This window comes from Neomonachus schauinslandi, chromosome 15 (assembly GCF_002201575.2).
Source record: "Neomonachus schauinslandi chromosome 15, ASM220157v2, whole genome shotgun sequence".
Taxonomy (NCBI): Eukaryota; Metazoa; Chordata; class Mammalia; order Carnivora; family Phocidae; genus Neomonachus; species Neomonachus schauinslandi.
Window position 1 is genome coordinate 59,229,710 of NC_058417.1, and position 21,554 is coordinate 59,251,263.

At 57.5% G+C, this 21,554-nt stretch overlaps 2 protein-coding genes across 3 annotated transcripts in view; both read right to left on the reverse strand.

Annotated features, from left to right (window-relative positions):
• Positions 1 to 3,098: 3,098 nt before the first annotated feature.
• On the reverse strand, positions 3,099 to 6,107 carry CD7 (CD7 molecule). The gene is made up of 4 exons (XM_021680756.1): positions 5,946 to 6,107; positions 4,488 to 4,802; positions 4,116 to 4,246; positions 3,099 to 3,345 (listed from the first exon to the last, which is right to left on the reverse strand). Exons 1-4 carry the CDS (start codon positions 6,019 to 6,021, stop codon positions 3,238 to 3,240), a joined length of 630 nt encoding a protein of 209 aa, XP_021536431.1. The 5' UTR covers positions 6,022 to 6,107; the 3' UTR covers positions 3,099 to 3,237.
• Positions 6,108 to 7,839: 1,732 nt separating this feature from the next.
• SECTM1 (secreted and transmembrane 1) overlaps positions 7,840 to 21,554 on the reverse strand; it is a 16,378-nt gene continuing 2,663 nt past the window's right edge. The window contains exons 2-7 of one of the 2 annotated variants that reach the window (XM_021680755.1): positions 13,263 to 13,410; positions 10,546 to 10,647; positions 9,876 to 10,187; positions 9,021 to 9,077; positions 8,671 to 8,828; positions 7,840 to 8,356 (exon numbers count right to left, since the gene is read on the reverse strand). In XM_021680755.1, the coding sequence (XP_021536430.1) occupies positions 8,342 to 8,356; positions 8,671 to 8,828; positions 9,021 to 9,077; positions 9,876 to 10,187; positions 10,546 to 10,647; positions 13,263 to 13,311 (693 nt within the window). In that variant the 5' untranslated portion in view covers positions 13,312 to 13,410 and the 3' untranslated portion in view covers positions 7,840 to 8,341. Of the gene's footprint in view, positions 8,357 to 8,670; positions 8,829 to 9,014; positions 9,078 to 9,875; positions 10,188 to 10,545; positions 10,648 to 13,262; positions 13,411 to 21,554 lie in introns of both variants that reach the window. The other variant, XM_021680754.1, reaches the window with a different exon arrangement.

Here is a 21,554-nt window from a genome sequence, read left to right on the forward strand (position 1 = left end):
GCTGTTAAAGTTAGTTTATGTTTTCACCTCATTTCATATTTTCTATTCACTGCACATTCTTTGCGTTTATTTATTTTTTCTTTTCCTGTTTCTTCTGGGCATCTCTTTCTGCTGGTTTATGTAGTGTGTTCTGTTTGGGTTCTACTGCGGCCACCCTGGATCCCCTTCCTGTTCACTTACATGGATTGATTTCTTAACCTTATCTTTGTCCGCTGTCTGCGTCTTCCTTCTGACGAGTTAGATGTCTTAGCGTGTTCTCATTGTTTTACATCTCCATCCTCCCCATCTTGTTGTGCTGGTATTATCTACAGTTTTAGTTCTAGATTGTTATGCAGATTGCACATATATTATAGATTGTATGTTTATTTTCTTTAGTCATTGTTTTTTGGATGAAAGTAAACTCGCTTGTTATTTCCGTCTTTTTTCTCATGTAATGCCTCCTGTGTTTGGGTCTCCTTTATTTGAACACTGCCTCCAAGAGTGATTCCAAAGTCGATTCTTGATGGAGTGTCTTAAGACTTTATGTGCCTGAGAAGATCTTTGTTACATCCTTACACTGAAACGATAACATTTCAAGTACAAGTTATTTTCTTTCAATATTTAAGGGTATTATTCCATTGTCCTCTTGAATTCAGAGTTGTCTCTGAGAAATCTCATGTCACGTGAATTTGAAGCCTGAGAAGCTCAGGCACAGAGGAAGATAGTGGGGAACCAGGACTCAGACAATGCTCAGGCTATTTGTCATGAGAGGAATGAACCAGGCATATTTAAGTATATGTCTGTCTGTCTATCTATCTTTAACATGACCAGCACACGGTGATGCTCGTTAAGGGTTGGGAGAGGTGGGGGACATGGAAGGGGAACCCAGCCCTGCCACCCACATTGTCACAGTCTGGAGTGTAGAGAGAGAAGCAAATGGTCATGGGACAATCATGAGCATGGAGGATGGAGGGGGATCGTGAGGCGGGAGGAGGACCATGGGGCTGAGACTTGGGCACAGCCTCTGGTCACTGGGGTGGGGTCAGACCAAGACTACCTCAGGTGACAAGAGCCTCTGCGGGCAGGCTAGAGGGGATGTCTTTCATCTACAGGAAGTTGTTTCAGAAGGGTGGGGAGTGGGGGGAGGGCTGAGGCCCCTGGGAGCCGACAGTTGGGGAGGGGGGCAGTGGGAAGCGAGTCCAGCCTGGCCTGGAAATCACAGAGCCCCGCTCTTGAAGAGAGTGTAGACCCCACACCCCTCATTTATAGAGGGGAAATTGAGGCCCAGAGGCAGGACGTGTCCAAGGCCATGCTGATGAGTGGTCAGGAGTGGGGACCAGAAGCCAGAAGGCAAGTGATAGACACCTGCTGTGTACCCAGGTCTGCAGGGCAGCCTGCATTTCTCCTGGGGGTCCCTGGGAGGTGGGGACACCAGGACCTGGTGACTCTGTTGGTCTTCCTGACTGCCATTTGGGTCCCAGTGGCCAGTCCCTGGTGCCCTCCACAAGAACCACTGAGACCACGTTCTAAGTCGCTTACCCCAAGCCTGAGGTGTCCTGGTGACTCCTCGCCCTGGCAAACACACGTCCCACCACCCAGGGAGAACCAGTGTCAAACCCCCGTCTGTTCTTCCATTCTGGACATGAAAATATACCACATGCCCTCCTGTGCTTTATAAACATGGGGTCACACATACTTTCCATACCCAGAGCCATTTTAATGCTTGCTGTATGGATGCACCATAGTGGATAAAGCAATTCTCTTTTTTGGACATTTAGATGATTTCTGAGTTGTATCAAAAGCAAGCAATGGATATCACTGTAATTTTGTCTCTGTGCCCAAAGATCATCTCCCGAAGATGCAATTCTAGACGTGGGATTTCCAAGTAAAAGGAACGTCATACCTTAACAACACTTTGATCTTTGCAAACCCAGTGAGTGGGTGAAGGGTTATCTCATTTCAACTGATATCTCATTGATAACTAGCAATTTGAATGGTTTCCTGCTTTTCCTGTTTATCACTCATTTTCTGCTATTTGTACACTTTTATCCAAGTTTTTGTTTTCTTTCTATTGATTCAGATCTTTATAAATTAAGCATATTAACCCTTTTTCTGTAATTTATTCCCCTCCCTCCCCATTTGTGGATCTTGTCATGTGTTTTTCTTTTCTTTTTTTTATTTTATTTTATTTATTTATTTATTAGAGAGAGAGAGAGAGAGAGAGCACAAGCAGGGGGAGGGGCAGGCAGAGGGAGAAGGAGGCTCCCCACTGAGCAAGGAGCCCAATGTGGGGCTCAATCCCAGGACCCTGGGATCATGACCCGAGCCAAAGGCAGACGTTTAACTGACTGAGCCACCCAGGCATCCCAGTAGTGTTTTTCTTAAAGATTTATTTTATTTATTTGAGAGAGAGAGAGAGCCTGTGGGGGGGGGAGGAGCAAGTAAGCAGGAGGAGAGGAGACTCCCTGCTGAGCGGGGAGACTGAGGTGGGGCTCAATCCCACGTCCCCACGCCCCAGAGACCATGACCTGAGCCCAAATCAACAGGGGGTCACTCAACCACCTGAGGCACCCAGGTGTCCCTATTTATTTATTTGAGAGAGAGAGTGTTATGTGTGCATGCTAGTGTGCACCCCAGTGGGGGGGGGGGAGCCTGACAAAGGTGGGTGAGAACACTGGCTGATTTGCCCCTTCTGCAGCCCATCCAGGGCTATAGAGGCCCCCTGGGGCCTGGAGTTCAGAAGTGCCCCCTTGCTCCTCTCCTTCCTCAGTGGTCTCACACATAATCACACCGGCTGCAGAAGTCCTGGAAGATATTTGGGGAGGGGAGTCAGTCAAGCCCTCTCCCTCCTTGGCTCTGAGCTGGTTGAGAAATAGAAGCTGGAGTCGGAAAGGGGAGAAAAGAAGCACTTTATTTCTGGCAAGCCTGGGTTGGGGACTGGGCTTCCCCTCCCTCTTGTCCCTCCACCAGGCCCTGGGCCCAAGTCCATACAGAGAGAAGCCCCTCTTGCCGTGTGAGGGGAATGGCAGCAAGCATCAGGACACAGAAGCTTCCTCCCTGGTGGGCCCAGGGTGCCAGAACCAGCCAGGCAGGGCAGCCTGGAAGGCAGAAGGTAGGCAAGGAAGGCTTCCTGGAGAAGGCACGGGGATGCCAGGAGGTTGATGGCTGCAGGAAGCTGCCTGTGTGACCTCACTGGGTCAGGCGGTCCTCTTTGAGCTGCGCCTGGGCAGAGGGAGGCCTGGGGGGGGCCTGCTGGGCTCACTGGTACTCGTTGGGGGTGGACATCCTGTTTTGGCCTCTATAGGACATGTCCTCGTACACTACACATGCTGAGTTCTTATCCTCCAAGCAGCACAGTTTCTTGACCTGAAAGATAAAGCCTATCCTCTTTGTACAGGGTCCAGCTCGTTCTGGGGCACCCTCTTTCTTCAATGCATACCCCCTTAGGAAGCTTTTTGATTCCACCCTTGAAACGCTGCTGGGCCTCGGGGCCCACATGAAGTCAGTTCACAAGCGGCCTTGGGCAGCCCCGAGGTTTCCCGAGCTGCCCCAGGCTGGGGGTGGGTAGGGGGGGTAGGATGGGCGTGGGAACAGAGCCTAGGGGGGCAGTGGCAGGGAGGTGAAGTATGAAAGGGACCTTGCCCTAGGGACCTGGGGGGGTGGGCTTTCTCAAGGTGATGTGGAGCTGGGCAAAGGAAAGTGAGTGACCAGGGCAGAGCTGACCACTTCCTGGCACCTGTCTCTGTCACCCCCCGCCCAGTGCATGTTCACACCTGCTCACACCAATCTCACACCTACAACTCACACGTACATGTGCACACGATGCTCACAGACGCGCACACAGGCTCACACACATGCCTCCCCAGCTCTCTGAACATCTCCCTAGACCCTCCGCTCGCCCCTCAATGTCTGTCATCCCCCTGGGCTCATGCCCGTCCCTGCTCATGGCTCCAGTTCCTGGGTTTCCCTCCCACCTTGGACCCTGCCATCTGAACCCTCAGAACTCCCAGGGGCCCTGATGAGGGGATGGGTGTGTCCTGGGGTTTCTCTGGGGCTTAACCCTCTCCTTCCCTCCCTGCTTTCTTAGAGGAGCTGGCTTATAGGGACACAGATGGGATCTGGGGGTCCACACTGACCTGTGTCTTCTTCAGCACACACACTGCCCCTATCCCCAGCCCGAGGAAGAAGAAGCTCATCGCCAGGACCACAGGGAGGGCAGAGATCAGCTGAGCCTTCTGGCACATGTCTGCTTCCTGGGGCACTTTTTCTGTGAAGAGGAGTGGAGAGTCACGTGGCAGGTGGTGGATTCCATGAGAGCCTTCGGGGTTCACAGAGGGGCTCTGGAGTGAGGGAATGGGCAATCCAGGGGGCTTCCTGGAGGCAGTGGGCTAGAGCTGGAATGAACAACTCAAGCAAGGGTAGAGGACACGTCGGGGCAGACAAGGGCAGGTGGAGCTGCCTGCCCAGCAGGTAGGTGGAGCGGGTCCCAGGGTAGGCATGTTCCCTACCTGTCACCACCACCAAGGTGTCAGGGCCCCAGACCACGTCGTCCATGACCGCCTGGCAGGCATAAGCGCCAGTGTCAGACAGCTGCAGGTGGCTCAGGGTGATGGTCAGGTTGTGCTGCATCCCGGAGAAGGCAACGCGACCTCGGAAGCGCTCATCTATGGTGGGCGGCTTCTTGTCTTCATAGTAAATCACACTGGTGGGCTTCGGCAACCTTTGCTCCAGGAAGACCCCGGACAGGGACCCGCTCGTGGAGCAGGTGATGCTGATGGAGCCCCCCTCGGGGGCAATCGTGTAGGGGGGGAACTGCCACACCTCTGCAGGAAGGACCCCTGCTGTCACCACAGCCTGGCCAGAGGGGCAGGGACCCTCCTCTCTCTGCAGGGGACGGTGGAGGGACAGAGGGGCCCTGGGACAGCCCCCTCTGGCCATGTCACCACAGGGAGGCATCTCACTGGATGCTGCTCCTGGGCACCAGCACCCCAGGGGCCGTGTGCGAACGCTGATGGGGTCACGCGGGGGGCCAGCTGCCTGTGACCTCTCCCCACCCTGGGGCCCTGGGGAAGTTCAGGCTGCAGCTGGTTCTTCGCTGGGCAGCTCTGGCCACTTTTGCCCACCCTACACCTTCTCCCTCTCTTAACAGACTGCGCCCAAGATAGCCGGAGGGCCTGTGCTGTCTCCTCTCTCTTTCCATTGCTGGCTGCCTCAGTGTCCTCACCATTTCCAGGCACCTAGAGCTGGTGGCTCTGTGCGGTGGACACATCTGTGCTTGTCTGAGGGACACCCAGAAGTGTCCCTGTCTGCCTACCCGGGGCCCAGCTGGACCAGCTTCCTGGTGCAAACATGAACCTTCTTTATTATTATTTTATTTTATTTGTCAGAGAGAGAGCACAAGAAGGGGGAGCGGCAGGCAGAGGGAGAAGCAGGCCCCCCCACTGAGCAGGGAGCCCGATGCGGGACTCTATCCCAGAACCCTGGGACCATGACCTGAGCCGAAGGCAGATGCTTAACTCACTGAGCCACCCCGGCATCCCCATGAACCTTCCTTAATGTAATCCAAACATCAGCTTCTCAGCAAACTGAATTCTGGAGCTTCTTTTTTTTTTTTTTTTTTCTGCTGAGTCTCCCCACCTCACTGCACTGATATTTCCGTCTTATTGCAGAACTTTGCACATGTATCTGTTTTAAAAAGCAAACTTAAAGGACAACATTCTCACATAACCAAGGCAACCTCGCTAATTACTGAAAAGAGAATCTCCAGACATTTAAGCAAAGAAAGAGACCAGAGCCGTGGTGATTCTGCACCCAGACGTCACTGACCAGGGGCGGGGGGGGGGTTGCTTTGTGGGGAGGTCACACTCAGCATCCCCAGACCACCCCCTTCCCAGGAAGGAGCATCCCCAGGTGGGGGCACAGAGCCCACTTTGGGGGAGCACAGTGGGGACATGGGGAGGGCTTACCTTGGGTGGCCAGAGCCCTGAGTAGGGTACAGGCGAGTGTGAGGCGCACAGGGAGCCGTGGGAGCTCTGGGGCCATGCTCACCACCGCCCTGCCCACCACAGACCCAGCGACAAGGGAAAGGCAGGGCCCCCTCTCACGGCCGGCTCAGACTCTTCCTGTCTGCAGCACTTAATTGCGTGCCACCAGCTCGCAGGCACCGCCCCCAACCCCCCAGGCAAGGATGCAAGGGCGGGAGGCGGTGACTGGTGGCCCAGGCACTCCAGGAGGGCTCCCTGGAGGCGGCGCCACGGGCAAGGGGAGGTGCTGAGGGCCAGGCTGGGAGGGGCAGTCCTCACCCCCTCCACACTGTCCTGCTGAGTGCCCAGTGGGTGACCAGTTGTCCCGGTCCCCCACTCCTGCTGTGTCCCACAGGCCCGAGGTGGGGGGCAGGACCAGGAGAAAGCCAGGGGAGTCCTGGGTGGGGTGGGTTCAGGCTTCAGATGCCCTGGGTCCTCTGGGTCACTTCCTGCTGAACCTGATTTATGCCCAGAAATCTGGCCTACAATTCAGTGACCCCTACATTGTGGGGACGGGGCCCGGAGGGCGGGGAGGGCCCTGGAGGCAGGGGCGGGGCCTGGAGGGCGGGGGCGGGGCCGCAGGAGGCCGGGGCGGAGCCTGGAGGGAGGGCGTTGAAAGGCCCCAGAACTCAATCTCCTTAGAGAAACCCTCGGAAATACAAGCAGCAAGGAGAAAATGAAAACAGTCAAAGACCCAGGCCCGGGACTTCCCTGTAGGCCTAGGCCGAAGTCAAGGCACAGGTAGGGCCTCCAGTCTGGGGCTCTCCGCAGTGAGGGAGGACCCCCCCCCATTGGCATCTTTCGACGCCTTCTGCTTTTTTAGTGCTTTAAGACAGGAAGCAGCTTCTTTTGGTTTTTATGTTCTTCCCCACTTAAAAAATGTGTATTTCTCAGGTCATTTGATGATTTCTTGGTTGATTTATTTTATTCATCGTAAGGATTAGGGTTATGGGTTTTCAGAGCACTGAATGTGTAGTTTAGAAAAAACCTGTGTGTCCCTCTTAAGAATCCATTTCATGGAGTTTCACAGTTGTGATTATGAAGACATCTGACAAAACAGGTTTGGGATGGGGAAGGGCGGGCAGGTGGGCAGGTGGGGGAAGGGAACCCTGGGGCTGGGAGGTCGGGGGTGGGGAGGGTTGTGTGGACACCTGACTGCCAGGTGCCACCTGTCCGCCTCCCTACGAGAGGGGCTCTGGTACCGCGCCCCCTCGTGGTGGGGGGGGGCGGCGCTCCACCCCAGGCCTCCATCCGCCGCAGCTTGACTCCAGGACTGCTGGCTGGAGGGATTGCCAAACTTGTTCTTGCCCAGTGCAAAGACAGGATGGCGCCCAAGACCAACTTCAGACCCACGCTGGGGCATCTGCAAGGGTACAACAGTGTGTGCCTTCCGCACCTGAGGCTGGAAGCCCAGACCCCTGGCCCTGATGGGGCAGAGAAGGGAGAGGTTCTTTGAGGTCAAATGTTTCGGAAGTTGAGATCCTCCCCTTTTTTTTAAAGATTTTTAATTTTTTTATTTGAGAGAGAGAGGGAGGGAGGAAGAGAGAGGGCATAAGCCAGGGGAGAGGCAGAGGGAGAAGGAGAAGCTGACTCCCCGCTGAGCAGGGCGCAATCTCAGGACCCTGAGCCGAAGGCAGATGCTTAACCACTGAGTCACCGACTGAGCCATCCAGGCACCCCTGAGATTTTCCCTTTTTTAATTTTTTTAAAGATTTTATTTATTTATTTGAGAGAGAGAATGAGAGAGAGAGAGCACACGAGAGGGGGGAGGGCCAGAGGGAGAAGCAGACTCCCTGCGGAGCAGGGAGCCTGATGCGGGACTCGATCCAGGGACTCCAGGATCATGACCTGAGCCGAAGGCAGTCGCTTAACCAACTGAGCCACCCAGGCGCCCGAGATTTTCCCATTTTTGACCACAGAGTCTGCTGAGGGGGAGTCGGGGAGCTGAGACACCTGTGGAAGGCTGAGGTGGGGAGGAGCCAGCCACTGGCCCGGGGTGGGGATGGGGGGGAAGGCCGAGGAGAAGCAGCTGCCAGCCTGAGTCGCGTCCTCTCCCCCTGCCCACCCCCCGCCCCAGGGTGGGCAGAGAGCTTGCTCCTTGGGCTGAAGGGCTGAGCAGGTTTCCGGTGCCAGCAGGCAGGGACAGGGGCTGCTTCTGTCTGCCACCGCTGCGTGGTTCCTGGGCATCTGTCAACCAGATGGAGGTGGGGCACACGGGGCTCCACTCCTGGGGGGTGAGTGCGGGTGCTGGTGGCCTCAGAGTGGGGCAGGACTCCTACAGTCGGTTCTGGGTTTCAGGCCTGTTTATCACCCTCCTCACAGGCCCTCCGTCTTCCAGCTCAGAGCCATCTCTCCTGAGGAGGGAGGGAAGGATGCGAGTCGTGCTAGAATCTGTGTGGGCTTAGGTCACGTGTGCTCACACACATGCAGACGTACCCACCGGGCCACGCGTCCTAGGTCTCCCGGAAGGAGCAGGAAGTCCAGCCTCTCTGTGCTGCCCCCAGGGTGTCCTGGGACAAATGAGTGCTTTGGGGACCCAGTGGGCCTGACCAGGAGGGAGGCACCTGCCACAGCCAGCTGGGGTCCCCTGAGGGAGGGGCGCGTGCTCTCTGGGCCTGGGGTGACGCCCACCCCCACCAGCCCACAGACTAGGTGCAAGGCCTCATACCTGGGGCCCTGAGCACTTCTGGTGGGAATAGGGCAGTCTGCCTCTGGTGCAGACTAACACGATGACCACCAGGAAAACGAGGCTGGCAATGATGCTGATGACCACAGGGGCCACCCTGAACTGGTCTCCGGCCTTGGACGGGCATGGCGTCTCTGGGCCTGTGGGAAGCGGGGGGAGGGGGACATCATTTGTTCACTCACGAGGAATCACTGCCTGCCTTGAGTGCACCCTTGAGGGAGACACCACCCCCAAGGGCAGGGGGCAGGGGCAGTGTGCAGGATGGACAGGGGTGTTGGCACGGAGGATGGGGACAGCCTGGGGGGACCTGGGTGTAGGGTACAAACACCTACTGTAGGGATGTGTGAAGAGCGGGCGTCCTCTCACCTTCAGGTCTTGGGACTCTGCCCCTGATGCAGGTGAGACCAGGCATCAGATGAGACCAGGGTACCAGGAGTCCACAGAGGGCTCGCTGGGTCCCTTCCCCGGGCCTGGCCAGGCTGGGGGCACCGTTCTCAGGCACCCCACAGCTCAGGAACTGGGTGGGGGGGTGGTGCCTGTGGGTTTGAGCAGTGTCCTGGAGGGGGTGTGGGGACAGGGAGCATTACTCCAAATGGAGGGAAAGTGGGGAACTGCTCACCTGAGGGGTCGGCAGGAGGTGGGGGGATGGGTGTGGATTGGTCGGAGGGGAGGCCCTGGTCTGGGGGACCACTGGGCTCTTCAGGTGGGCAATGTCCAGGGCAAGGCTGGGGCAGCGGGGCCAGCTCGGGCTAGCTTGGGGCTGGCTGGAGAAACGGGGGATCATGGGGCCTCTGAGTGAGGGCGGGAAGGCAGGACCTTCAGGGGCAGACCAAGCTCTGCAGGGGCCTCGGGGAGCACTGGCATTGCAGGTGGAATCCCACCCCAGAGGTAGCGAGTGGGAGGAGGTTTGGGGTGCAACGGGAGAGAGGTGCATGGGCCTAGCCTCCTCGCCGGACAGGGCAGCCCCCCAGCCTGAGCCCCCTTGGGGTACAGGTCCTTGGAGGAGCGGAGGCCTGTCTTGTTTCATTCTGCTTTGCTGGAACGCAGGCCTGCCCTCTGTGGGCCCCATCCAGCGGCCCTGAGCATTTCTGCACTTCTGCACTTCTGCAGGGGGAAGAGAACTGCTCCCGCCCCCCGCTGCCCCTCCCAGATAGGTAGGGTGGGGGGATGAAGGTGCCGCCCCTCACCTGACACGTTCAGTGTGGTGACTCTGATATTCCTCTGCAGACCTTGCAGATACCACTTGTAGGATCCTGCCTGGGTGTGGCTCGCGTCATCAATCACCAGCTGGGCCACGCTTCCCTGAACCTGGAGCCGCCAGCCTCCTTGGCAGAAGCATCCTGGGGGCCGCATGCTGAGGACGGGCTTGAAGTTCTTCCCGTGGGAGCTCAGGTAGATGGCCACGCTGAGGAAGGGGTTGGAGATGTTGCAGGCCATCACGGCACGCTCCCCTCTGGACACGGAAACCACTCCTTCGGTGCAGATGGGGTTGTCCCATTCTGTGTGCAGGGGACAGGTCACACACGGGTCATGGCTGGGCCTCAGGACGTCCACTGACCACCCTCCCTGGGGCAGAGGGAGGGACGGTGACAAGGCAAGGCCCCCAGGGGCACACGGGCCCGGCTCAGGGTAGTGGAGAACACGGTGAGCTACATACACATCGATCAGACAGATCAGCACGCGCCTCGAGGGGGAAAACAACACAGAAATAAAGCAGGAGGCTGTGTGCGCGTGCATGTACGTCCCCCGCGCGGCTGGTGTGGCCTGTCACTGTGCCTGGGCACATCCCCCAGAGCCCCCTTCCTCGCAGGTGGACTCTGGGGCAGAAGGAGGCACGTGCACGCTCTGCCCACTCACGCGAGTGTGGTTGAGTCTCGGCCGGGCCTGCAGCCGCCTCACCATCCCCAGGGTCCTGGGCCAGGTGTGCACATCCGGATCCACAAGGAAGGTCCCCGGCTCCTGCAGGACACCGACGCCGCCGGTGTCAGAGGCGAGCACGGACCCCCACCTCCCCTGCCGGCTGTGGAACCAGCCCCACCATCTTGGGAGGCCGAGTCCTGGAGCACATTCACCCGTTGCCAGACTCACTGCACGATCTGGGCGAACTCTGACAGCCGGGGACCTGGGGCGCCGGCACGCGGCAGCCGGCGCCCCACGCGATGAGAGCCAGCCGGCCCAGCCATCGTCCTGTCCTGCTGCGGCAGTTGCCACCGGGGACTGGACACAGGCGGACAGACGCCAGAGAGCGGCATGAGCTCTGGGCACACCATGTGCTGGGTGAGCCCACTGTTCAGCGCATCTCACCAAGTCCACACAGCGTGGCAGGTGCACGTGTGGCCACGTGCCAGGGGCCCTGGATGCCCACGGGAACGAGGGTGTGTTGAGGTGGAAGCTCTGCCTAGCCCACCCGGAGTGTCGGGGGGCAGTGGGCTCCCCCCAGGCCACAGTCACAGCTGGTACCTTGTGAGCGCAGCCAGCGGGGCAGCTCAGCCGGCGGGCACGGGCTGGCGGGCGGCAGAGTGGAGAGGGAGAGCTCGATTCAGGGAGCCCGTGGGAGCCAGCGGGAAGCTCCCCGTGTCCCAGAAGGGGGCTACAGCGGGGCCAGTCAAGGCCCCATGGACGGAAGACCACCACATGCCTGTCCACGGCAGGAACTTGACCTGAGTCTCCCCACTGTCCCCCTCAGCCACTGGAGTGTTTGTTCTGAGGGGGGGTTTTAAAATGCCTTCTCTGCCGAGGTGGGCTATGTAGACAATGGAATACAACTCAGCCATCAGGAAGAATGAAGTCTTGCCACTTGCAACGATGTGGACGGAACCGGAGGATATTATGAGAAGTGAAGTAAGTCAATCAGAGAAAGACAATTATATGATTTCACTCATATGTGAAATTTAAGAAACAAAACAGGAGCATAGGGAAAGAGAGGAAAAAATAAAACAAGATGAAACCAAAGAGGGAGACAAACCATAAGAGACTCAATCATAGGAGACAAACTGAGGGTTGCTGGCGGGGAGGGGAGGGGACATAGGGCCACTGGGTGACGGGCACTAAGGAGGGCGCGTGATGTGATGAGCACTGGGTGTGGTATGAGACTGATGAATCCCGGACCTCTACCTCTGAAACCGGTAATACATTATATGTTAATTAATTGAATTTAAATAAAAAAATAAAATGCCTTTTCTGCATCTTTACAAAATCGTCAAAGTGCTGCATAAACACACACCTGTCATAAAAATTCAAACAACTCTAAAGCACCCCCGCTCCACCTATAGAGGGGCCGCTGGGTGGGGGACCCCAGGCCGGGACAGAGCCCTCCACCCTGGTTGCAGGAGCTGTCATCACACCCATGGGGGGCCTGACTCGGGCTGTCAGAGCCCAGCAGAGGGCTGGAACCCCGGAGGGCGGGGCAGGAACCCCGGAGCGCCAGGCTGGAAACCCAGAGGGCAGGGATGGAACCCCGGCAGAGGGCTGGAACCCTGGAGGGCCAGGCAGGAGCCCCAGAGGGCCGGGATGGAACCCCGGCAGACGGCTGGAACCCTGGAGGGCCGGGCAGGAACCCTGGAGGGCCGGGCAGGAACCCCAGAGGGCCGGGATGGAACCCCGGCAGAGGGCTGGAACCCCGGAGGGCCGGGCAGGAACCCCGGAGGGCCGGGCTGGAGCCCCGGAGGGCCGGGCAGGAACCCTGGAGGGCCGGGCAGGAACCCCAGAGGGCCGGGCAGGAACCCCGGCAGAGGGCTGGAACCCCGGAGGGCCGGGCAGGAACCCCGGAGGGCCGGGCTGGAGCCCCGGAGGGCCGGGCAGGAACCCCGGAGGGCAGGGCAGGAACCCCGGAGGGCCGGGCTGGAGCCCCGGAGGGCCGGGCAGGACTGCCCTCATCTGTCCAATGCCCAGGAGCAGGGGCTCCAGGACGAGGGGCCTCTGCGGCTCATGGGTTTCCTGCCAATCCCAGACGTGCTAATGATCCGGCCTGGGGATGCCCCACCCTGACCGCACCTGGGAACTGCTGGTGCAGTTACAGAAGCTCCCTCTGCCCGTGATTCTCTTCCACCGGTTTGGAACCGGCATGTCTGAGGAGCCCCTCAGGGGGCTGCCTGCACTGCCCTGACCTAGAGCCGTGTGCGTGGACTGGTCCTGATTCTGCAGGGCCGAGCGTGTCCCGAGAGTCTGCATTTCTAACAAGCTCCCAGGGGATGCTGGAGCTGCTGGCCCAAGGAGGGATCCGGTACCAGAGCGGAGACAGAGAATCCTCAGGCTTGTCCTGCTGCCCCTCCTCTGGCTACAGGACTTGTCACTGACTGGCCAGGACCCTCTTTCCCTTGGAACCTGGACACGCTCTTGGCCACCCCCATGTTCTGACGGTCATCACTGGGTGCTGGAGCGCGTATCCCCGTCTGCCATCCATGGGGGAACGTGGCTCATCCCATCATGGCCCAGGGGTGCTGGGCCAGCCCCTCTCCTCAGGGCCATGGACGCCACCTGGGCCTGATGTGGATCTGCTCCTCCCACCCCTGCCTCGCCCTCCCCCACCCCCTCGCTGGGCCCCCCAGCAGACAGGGTGGGATCCTGAGACTTACTTCCATTCTGAGCACTCAGGGAGGCGGCCAGGAGGATGGTCCAGAGCATCTGGGGCACCGAGAGGGGGAATGTCAAGGTCGGCACGGCCAGCAGGACAGGGAGGCCTCAGGGGTCCCGCGTCCTCCTCATTGGTTCTTGGGACCCTCTCTGGAGGAAGGAAAGCCACACGGTCAGAGGTCTCCTGGGCTGCAGCCTGGCCAGGGGCGGGCAGCAGTCCTGAGCTCCTCCCTGATCAGCTGTGCACGGATGCCAGAGCCCCCCCCCGCCTCTTTTCCTGCACTTTCTCTGTACCTTTATAATGTACACGGTGCTGGCCGCTGACAGATAGACAGACAGACAAGAAACACAGACAAGCCAGGAGGGAAGCCACTGGGAGAGAGACCTGCTGACAGCATCAGGATCATAATAACATGTGCAAAACTGGCCTGAACTGTGCTCCTGTGGACACGGGTCATGCCCACTCGGGATCTGGCACCATCCCCAGACCTCCCTGCCCTCGCACTTTCCTTGGCTGGGGGACCCTGCTGCCTTTTGGGACCCCCTTAGGGGACACGCTCTTGTCAACAAAAGGAGCCCTCCTGGGGGACTCGCACAGTGGGCCTTCCGTCTCCTCCCACGCAAACGCCCACTGCAGGCTTCCGAGACCCTCTTGGTCTCCATTAAATGTGACATTTTTTCTGATCAAACTATTTAAAAGTATTTTATTTTATATATTCGTTTTTAAGATTTTATTTTTAAATCAACGCTGCACCCAGCGTGGGGCTCGAACTCACAACCCCGAGACCAAGAGTCCCGCGTTCTGACTGAACTGGCCAGGCACCCCTATTCAAAAGTATTTTAAAATTGCTTGCCAGACCATTGGTTGACCTTTTGATTGAAAAATAATAATAACAGACTTTTTGTTTTAGATTTACAGAATAATTGGGCAGAAAGTGCAGAGTTGATACGTGTGAGTGCTGTCGCGGCTCACACATCACAATCCGTGGACACGTGGTCATTGCCTGAAGTCCCTACTTCGCATACTTCACGGCTCACTCGTGCGTTGAACACAAGGGGAGTTTGGACAAATGCATAATGACTTGCATCCATCATTATGTCCCCCACAGAGCTGTCCTAAAACCCTGGGCTCCACCTGCTCATCCCCTTCCCCTGACACCCGGCAACCCCTGGTCTTCCTCGTGTCTCCATAGTTCTGCCTTTTCCAGAATGTCATACGGTCGGGACTCTGGTTTTGAATTCAGGGGCGCCTGGGGGGCTCGGTCAGTTCAGCGACAGACCCTTGGTTTTGGCTCAGGTCATTCGGGGAGAATGGGGCACCAGGGAACTTTGAACTTAATGGCCTCCAGGCACGTGGGGCCACCGGTGACCAGGCCCAGTCCTGACCCCAGTAAGGGGAGTCACGCTGGCAGGAATGACCCCAGCCCCACCAGGGCCACAGAGCACCCCCATTCTGTGCTGCTGCGTCGAGCTCCCCAGACCCCCGGGGGCCTGAGCAGGCGGGCCTGTCCTCCCATCTTGACCCCATCAGCCAGCCTGGGGGTTCCTGGCGGGTTTCCCGGTGGGGTCTTACGTGAAAACCCGCTGATCTGGGGGCCTTGGAGCAGCAAGAGAAGGCCCACCCTGCCCCGCACAATCTCACCATGAAAGGAAAATGGCTAGACCCAGCTTTTGAAAGAAACGTCTAATTTGGGACGGGAAGAGAGTTTCAAGAATGTTAAATGCAAAGCACCTGCGCTCCTGGCCTCCTGAGTGGTACAGCCCCAGGGGCTCTGGGTGGGCGCCACCCTCGGGGGGGTGGGGAGGGGACCCTGGCATGGGTTGTGCACATGGGCCCAGGCCTGGCCCAAGCCGGCTTGTCCTCCCCAGAGACAGATAAGGAGGGACAGACAGACAGACAGACGACGGCCAGGCTGATGGATGGAGGCTTTCCTTCCCTCACAATCCACACGGGGCTCTGGGGTCCCGGGGTGGGTTGCATACAGGGTGTGGTGTGCCCGCAGGTGTCCTGGTGGTCTGGGCTCCCGGGGGCGAGGACCTGTGCTGAGCCGAGTGGCCCCTGTGTGCGTATGTGCCCTCCTCCCAAGGACCCTGACCCTGAGTCCCTGCGACCGAGGGTTTTGGCCAATGTGCTGTATGTGCCCGGCATCTTAGGAATGTTCTAGTAGCTGTGTTCCTAAATTTCACAAGTTAGGAGAAACTGCTACCCACCCGCCGGGCAGTTGTCCGTCCATGGATGGATACCTGTTGAACGTAACAGTGCCCAGGGCCCAGAGCTGCTCGCTGCGGTCCTCGGGTGCCTTTCTTACCCCTGGTGCAGGCCAGGCCAGCGATCGGTGCCCAGGAGGCTCATGCCAAGCTCTGACCTGGACCCTGACATGCACCCAGGGCACGCCCCTTCCCAAGCCCCTGGGGAATCACTCCCTGACTTTCCATTGCTTTTGCCCCTCTGTTCATTCCTAAAACCCAGAGAAGCTTGATTCAGTAGTTTCTTTTTTTTTTTTTTAAGATTTTATTTATTTGAGAAAGAGAGAGTGAGAGCGCACGAGCAGGGGGAGGGGCAGAGGGAGATGGAGAGAGAGAGAGAAGCAGACTGTGTGCTGAGCATGGAGCCACACTCGGGGCTCGATCCCACGACCCCGAGATCATGACCTGAGCCGAAACCAAGGGTCTGTCGCTGAACCGACCGAGCCCCCCAGGCGCCCCTGATTCAGTAGTTTCTGGTGGTATAACAGGCTACAGGGGCTGTTTCTGGTAGGTGGGGCTCCCTTTGCAATCTTGCCAGGCCCAGCCCCGGGACAATGGGGGTGTAACTCACCCGGGAGCTGAGTCACACAGGCCTCACCAGGCGTGGCCACATTCCAGGAGGGCCCGGGGTGGGGGCTGGTGCTGCTGTCTCCCCACTTCCTTTGCTTGACTTTTCTTCCCCACCCTTTTTTTTTTTTAAAGATTTTATTTATTTATTTGACAGAGAGAGACACAGCGAGAGAGGGAACACAAGCAGGGGGAGTGGGAGAGGGAGAAGCAGGCTTCCCGCTGAGTAGGGAGCCCGATGTGGGGCTCGATCCCAGGACCCTGGGATCATGACCTGAGCCGAAGGCGGATGCTTAATGACTGAGCCACCCAGGTGCCTCAACATGTAAGAATTTTTAAAAAAGATTTTATTTATTTATTTGTCAGAGAGAAAGAGCACAAGCAGGGGGAGTGGCACAGGGAGAGGGAGAAGCAGGCTCCCCACTGAGCAGGGAGCCCGATGCGGGGCTCGATCCCAGGACCCCGGGATCATGACCTGAGCCGAAGGCAGACGCTTAATGACCGAGCCACCCAGGTGCCCCCCAAAATAAAATCTTTAAAAAAAGATAACTGTCCTAATGGGTGTGAAGCGGTGTCTCATAGTTTTTTGTTTTTTTTTTTAAAGATTTTATTTATTTATTTGAGAGAGAGAATGAGAGAGAGAGAGCATGAGAGGGGGGAGGGTCAGAGGGAGAAGCAGACTCCCTGCCGAGCAGGGAGCCCAATGCGGAACTCGATCCTGGGACTCCAGGATCATGACCTGAGCCGAAGGCAGTCGCTTAACCGACTGAGCCACCCAGGCGCCCCCCCCCTTTTTTTTTTGAAGTAGGCCGTACGCCCTGTGTGGAGCACAACACGGGGCTTGAACTCACGACCCTGAGATCAAGATCTGAGCTGAGATCAAGCGTCAGATGCTCCACCGACTGAGCCCCTCAGGCACCCCTTTGCTTGATTTTTCTAAACTTGTTTGTAGTTCGAACGTAAGGCAAGAAGGACAGTTTTTCTTCTCAGTATACGTGCACCACACTTGGAAAAGCAACAGAGAGAAGCTGAGGAAGAAAGAACCGTCAGAAAGATGCCCTCCCCCGCAGAAGCTGGGGCTGCTCTGTGCCCGGCTCTCACGGGTCTCCCTGCGCCCAGACACGAAGCCTATTCGATGAGATCCTTCATCACAGATACCCCGCCCCAATCCTCCCTCCCTCTCCCTCCATACCGTGTGTATGGGGTGAATGGCGGCCCCCAAAAGACATGCCCACCCACAGCCTGCGAACGGGACCTCATTTGGAGAGAGGGTCTTTGCGTCCCTAATTACTTAGGACAAGATCGTATCGGAGTAGGGTGGGCTCTGACTCCAACATGACTAGTGTCCTTAGAGGAAGAGGGAAATCTGGACAGAGACAGAGACACACCGGGAGAACGCCGCAGGATGAGGCGGACAGAGACTGGGGTGTGGCCACCAGAAGCTGGAAGACACAAGGATCCTCTCTTAGAGCCCAGGAGGGCGTGCGGCCCCGCCCACACCTTGATTTTGGGCTTCCGGTCTCCACCACTGTGAGAAAACAGACATCTGTTGTTTTGAACCCCCAGTTTGTGGTCCTTTGTCACAGCCGCCCCAGGATGCACACACAACCCCCTGCCCCTGAGCCTACAGCTGCATGCACCCCAGTGACCGAGTGACTCCAGCTTTCTCCGGACCCAGACAATCACGCGCAAGCCCCGGGCGTGGAGGGAGAGTTCAGGGTCCTGTTACCTTACTCTGCATCTGGGTCTCACCTTGCCGTGCCCTTTGGGGGAAGCCTAACCCCCCACTCCCCGGGGCCTGCACCCTGATGAGGGCCGCCCCCCAGCGCCGCCCTCCCCCCAGGCCTGTCCCTGTGGCCCCGACAGGGCCTGGTGCCTCGGGATGGCCATCTCACCCTGGCCCCCGCCCTTTGGGTGTCCATGTTGCCGCGGCCCTTGCAAACTCCGCCTACTTTTCTCGGGTTGTCTGTCTTCTCCTTAGGTTTGTGAGACTTATGTTTTAGACAAACAAACTGTTATCCGCAAGGCAAACGTGCTCCTACTCCATCGTTTCTCCTTGGATTGTTTCTGGAATAACAAGACTACCTGTTTATGTCATCCTGTGTTTTCCTTGAAAGCTTCAAGGTTTCATTTAAGTAAAGTGTTATTTGTTTGTTGTTTGAGGTGTCCTTTTGCAGAAGCCTCCCAGACCGTGGGGAATCCACGGACCACCAAACTGGATTTCCACATTCGAATCATGAATCACCTCAAAGCCATTTTGCAAGGGTCGCGTGACAGGGTCCAACGCTGCTTTCTTCCAAGAAAGTGGGCTGTGCCCAAGGCATCCTGAGAGTGGTACACCCCGTCCCCTCCATTCCGCCTCTGCCCGTGGGCGACTCGCCCTGGACGCTGCCAACCCCAAAGTTTCCAGTAGCTTTTTTGGCTGTGTTCACCCTGGAAGGCAGGTTCTCTCCTCTGCTCTGTTTATCTTTCCTTACAGGTTTGTTTCTCCACGAGAATATTATTAACATAACTGAAATCAATTTTCTTCTTAGAACCAGAATTTGCTGATGAGTGGAGAGGGGCAGCTGCTCGGATCCTGCCCGAATGAATCTGCTCTGAATAACATGAAAGACGCGGAGATTTCACAGCTGGATGTGATCCAGTGGCAGCCTTGTTGGTTTCGATGCTTGTCAGCAATCGCCAAGATCAGGCACAAACAGCTCATTAAACGTTGCTTATGTGGATGGAAAGTTCTAGAAAGAGGATTCAAAACTCCCTGTGCTGGGGCTTTTCCTGGCCCCTCGGATAAGATCTGCTCAGTTTTCCCCAAGCATTATTACAAGATAACTTCTCTTGAATTGGAAGACACACGTTTTTTCTTCCTTTCTTTCACCCCCTTACACAAATCCTCTTAAAATGGTGCCCAGTGGCCCACAGGCATCCTTGCTGATCCCGGTGGCCTCTCCCAGGCCGGTGGCCAGAGCCCTCCGTGTCAGCCTGAGGGAGAGATCTGTGCGGGCGCTGCCCTACCCCTGAGCCGGGCCGTGCGCAGGGCTACCACAGAGCCGCGGGTCCTAGCACTGTCTGTGGCGTCTCGCCTCTGGCCGGGCCGTGGAGGAGGCCCTAGGCAGGCCCTGTGGTATTTCTGGTCTCCAGCTTCGAGAACAGTCCGCAGGGGCCTTTGCAGTTCCCTCAAGTCTTCCCTGAGCTTCCCAGGGTCCCCCTCCTGTGACGGGGGCCAGGGCTTCCCTCCCGGTGGTGGGTGCACCTGTCTGTTCTCTGCTGCCCCAGGCCAAGCTCAGCACAGCCTCGGGTGCCCACGCTTCCCTGGCGCTCCGACGTGGGTCGGGGTCCCCCAGTGTTGGCGGTGGAAGGGGGCAGGCCAAGCTCTCCTCTGGCTGGAGGTGAGAGAGCACACTCCAGGGGAGGCCACCTGACCCAGGCTCCAGCCCTGCTCGGATAGGCGAAGGCGCACCCAAGCCAGCGGGCCGGTGTCCCCAGCGTAACGTGCAGGATTCGCACGGGAACCAGAGGCAGACGGGCACCGGGACGGCCAGCCCCACGTCCTGGGTGCTGAGTGAGCCTCCCATTGGTGGCCTGGTGTGCACTGAATGCCCAGCGGATGTGCCGCTGTGCCCTCTGTCCAGACGTGCATGTATCTGCACCCCAGGCATCAGGCGCGACCTCAGGACTCAGCGAAAAGGCAGGGGACGCCCGCGGGTCTGCAGTACTTGGAACGAGGCCCTTCCCCTCGAAACCCGTCTCATCATACCATTGTCCTGACCATTGCCGGGTATTTACCCTTCTCAATAAACTTAGAGGCATGTTTCGAGTTCCAAGTAAACTGTCGGGATGTTGACTGAGAATAAACAAATGAATGGGCTATTTCACAATCCTGCACCAGGGCCTCACTCCACGCAGAGCCAGGGCCGTCTCTGTGGGGTCTTCTGCGATCTCAGGCAGGCTCCCTGCCCCCTGAGACACAGCCACACACCCCCACACACACCCTCTCTGTGACCCCCTCAGGCCCTCAAATGTGCTCTGCATACAGCGGGTGATTAGTGTCTGTGGACCTGAGCGGCCTCCCCGCCAGGGTCTCCCTTCTGGTCCTCACTCGGACCAGGCGACATGGAGAGTTGGTCACCTCAGCGAAGATGACCTGCCCCCCTGGACTTTGAGAGGGTGTGTGTGTGTTGACGAGCAAAAGGAAAGCAAAAGGCAGGCAGCCTCGCTCCGTCACATGAGGCAGCTGGGTGTGGGAGATGCTGACCTTCTGCAATCAGGGCACGGCGCCTGGAGGAGATGGGGTGCGGGGTGCCCCGAGCCCCAGGCAGTCCTGGCCTGGTCACCCTCTGCTCTCAGGTATTTCGTCTGCCTGCTGAGGGAAGCATACCAACCGGGGCCCGCCCCGCCAGCCTCCCAGGCCTCATCAGCCTCCCCGCCCCACCAGCTCCCAGCCTCTGCAGCTTCTAATACACCAGGTCTCCCCCAATCCTAACAATTATTTTACATTGACTAATTTTTAAAATCGTATTATCTACTCTAGCCTCACCTTAAGAAATACACATCTGTAGTGATTGTTAGATGTGCTATTTATATGTATGTTTTTCTAATGTGCAATGAACTGGCTACAAGACAAGCTAGGAAGTGTCATGGACTCCCTACCACCACCGGCATCCTCCCGTGGTCCCTAGATCTGTCCTCCACCTTCTGCTGTGTCCTCCAAGGGAGGCTGGAGTTTGTGCTCACTGAGGGCATGGGCTCCAAGATGGGCACTGGCTGGGGCTCCAGGCTTCTCTTCCCACTGCCCAAAGCTCTCCCCCCACCAAAATCTTCCCCCCAGGCTCTGGGCGGCCCTCCCCTCACTCACAGGCATCTGTCGGTCACTCTTCACACTCTCCTTGTGTTGGGAGAGGTCCTGCCTCTTTGTGAAATCCCCTGGTTCCAGACTTAGGATAAGGGGATAACTGAGTTGCTCCCCTTTTCACCTCCAAACTGTGCCCACCTTGGGGTGGTGTCACATCCTCCATCACAGCCCCTGTGGCACTGGGTGGAAGTCAGGAGAGCATGCAACTCAATCTCAGGGCCATGAGTTCAAGCCCCACATTGGGTGTGGAGATTATTTAAAAAAAAAAGTTAAAAAGAAAAAGAACTGGACAAGAGATGGGGGATCTGGACTAGAGATGGAGGATCCAGACTAGAGATGGAGGATCTGGACTAGAGATGGGGATCTGGACTAGAGTTAGAGATGGAAGATGTGAACTAGAGATGGGAATCTGGACTAGAGATGGGGGATCTGGACTAGAGATGGGGATCTGGACTAGAAAAGGGGGTTCTGGACTAGTGATGGGGATCCAGACTAGAGATGGGGGATCCAGAGTAGAGATGGAGGATCTGGAACTAGAGTTAGAGATGGGGGATCTGGACTAGATAGAGATGGGGATATGGACCAGAGATGGGGGATCTGGACTAGAGATGGAGGATCTGGACTAGAGTTA